Source organism: Myotis davidii, unplaced genomic scaffold (genome assembly GCF_000327345.1).
Source record: "Myotis davidii unplaced genomic scaffold, ASM32734v1 scaffold1509, whole genome shotgun sequence".
Lineage (NCBI taxonomy): Eukaryota > Metazoa > Chordata > Mammalia > Chiroptera > Vespertilionidae > Myotis > Myotis davidii.
In genome coordinates, this window is record NW_006299480.1 from 428,780 (window position 1) to 430,550 (window position 1,771).

Here is a 1,771-nt window from a genome sequence, read left to right on the forward strand (position 1 = left end):
AATAAACCCTCTTAACTAAGTGCCAGGCGGGTAATTAATCACTTTAACTACGAACAATCATGCTTAAGCTACATAATCGTTACTCCCTGGAATGGAGATAAGAAATGCCCTAACCTTTGGAATAGAGATTGATAGGATTGGAATCAACTGGTATAAATACAGATGTAACAAGACAAGACATAGAACTTAGAACTCAGAACTTAGAAGACAGAACTTAGAAGACAGAACCTACACAGAACCTAGAGACAGAAGAACTTCGCTGGAGAGAACATGGCAAAAGATCCTGGACAGAATCTGGCTACAGAACTTGTTTGGAGAACCTAGACAGAACCAGGAGGTGCCCATGCCCGAGATGCTGTACGAAGAGGTGCTGGAGGTGGACGAACGAGTGGTGCTCTATCGTGGGGAGCCAGGCTCCGGGACGCCTGTCAAAGGTGTGTGCCTCCCCCTGGCCGGTGTGGCTCAGTGGACAGAGCGTCGGCCTGCAGACTGAAGGGTCCCGGGTTCGATTCTGGTCAAGGGCCCAGGTTGCAGGCTCGATCCCCAGTGTGGGCTGTGCAGGAGGCAGAAGATCCATGATTTTCTCTCATCATTGATGTTTCTCTCTCTCCCTCTCCCTTCCCCTCTCTGAAATCAATAAAAAATACATATGTGCCCCCCCCAGATCAGTCCCACAAGCTCCCCCATATCTTGGCAGTGTGGGGAGAGGGCATGTGGCCCTAAGAGGGGACTGTGGACGGGACCCCAGGAGTATGAGTTCCTGGTGCTCCATGTGGGGCTGACATGGCCCCCTCACCTGCCCCCTCCCACAGTGTGCTATGGGCTGGGCATGGAACACCTGCGGGAGGCGAGGGCAGTCACCAGTGCCAATATCCAGGAGTTTGCCGGCTGCAAGAAGATCTTTGGGAGCCTGGCGTTTCTGCCAGAGAGCTTTGAGGGGTAAGGATACTCCGATTAAGGGAGGGCACAATGGTCGCAGACAGTGTCGGGGCAGTCACCGATTCCTGAAGACCCAGGAGTGGCAGCATCTGGTGGGGGAGGGGGGATTCCCTCTCTTCCACTCTCCCTAACAATCAATGGAAACATATCCTCGGGGGAGGTCTGAAAAGTAGACAGGCGTGTGCCCCCGCGGCATGATCCGGGACCTCTGATGGGCAGTGGTGGCCTCCTTGCAGGCTGCACGGGGGACCTGCTGGAGGTGCAGCGGCCTGTGGACCTGGGGGCCCTGCGCGGGAAGTTGGAGGGGCTCCTGGCCCGCGGCATCCGCAGCCTGGCCGTGGTCCTCATGCACTCCTACACGTGAGTGCGTGTGCCGGGTCCAGGGCTCCTGGCGGTGCCCCCTCTGAAAGGCCTGCTCCAGGCCCTGGGTTTCGGCCCCAACCAGGGCATTGGGGAAGTGGGGGGCATTAGGCCTGGCGCCCCAATCTGCCCAGCCCTGGCCCTGCCTCAGGCTGCCTCCTCCCAGAGCCCCTCCCAGACCTGGATGCCCCTCCCAGCTCTGCCCCCCCGGGGTGGGGGGCGAAAGCCTCCTGAGCAGAAGGCCAGGACCGAGTGGGGGGCAGTGGTTGGGCGGTAGGGCGAGGGCGGGAAGGGCAGTGCTGCAGGTCCTTGCCGCAGGTGGGCCCAGCATGAGCAGCAGGTGGGTGCGCTGGCCCGGGAGATGGGCTTCACACACGTGTCGCTGTCCTCGGAGGCCATGCCGATGGTGCGCATCGTGCCGAGGGGGCACACGGCCTGTGCCGACGCCTACCTCACCCCCGCCATCCAGCGC

At 59.7% G+C, this 1,771-nt stretch overlaps 1 protein-coding gene across 1 annotated transcript in view; it reads left to right on the plus strand.

Moving 5' to 3' along the window:
* Positions 1 to 1,771, plus strand: part of OPLAH (5-oxoprolinase (ATP-hydrolysing)) — a gene marked incomplete at its 3' end in the record, with an annotated part of 25,218 nt that overhangs the window by 621 nt on the left and 22,826 nt on the right. Inside the window, exons 2-4 of the mRNA XM_015571378.1 lie at positions 318 to 434; positions 1,176 to 1,299; positions 1,618 to 1,767. Of these exons, the coding sequence (XP_015426864.1) occupies positions 318 to 434; positions 1,176 to 1,299; positions 1,618 to 1,767 (391 nt within the window). The remainder of the gene's footprint in view (positions 1 to 317; positions 435 to 1,175; positions 1,300 to 1,617; positions 1,768 to 1,771) is intronic.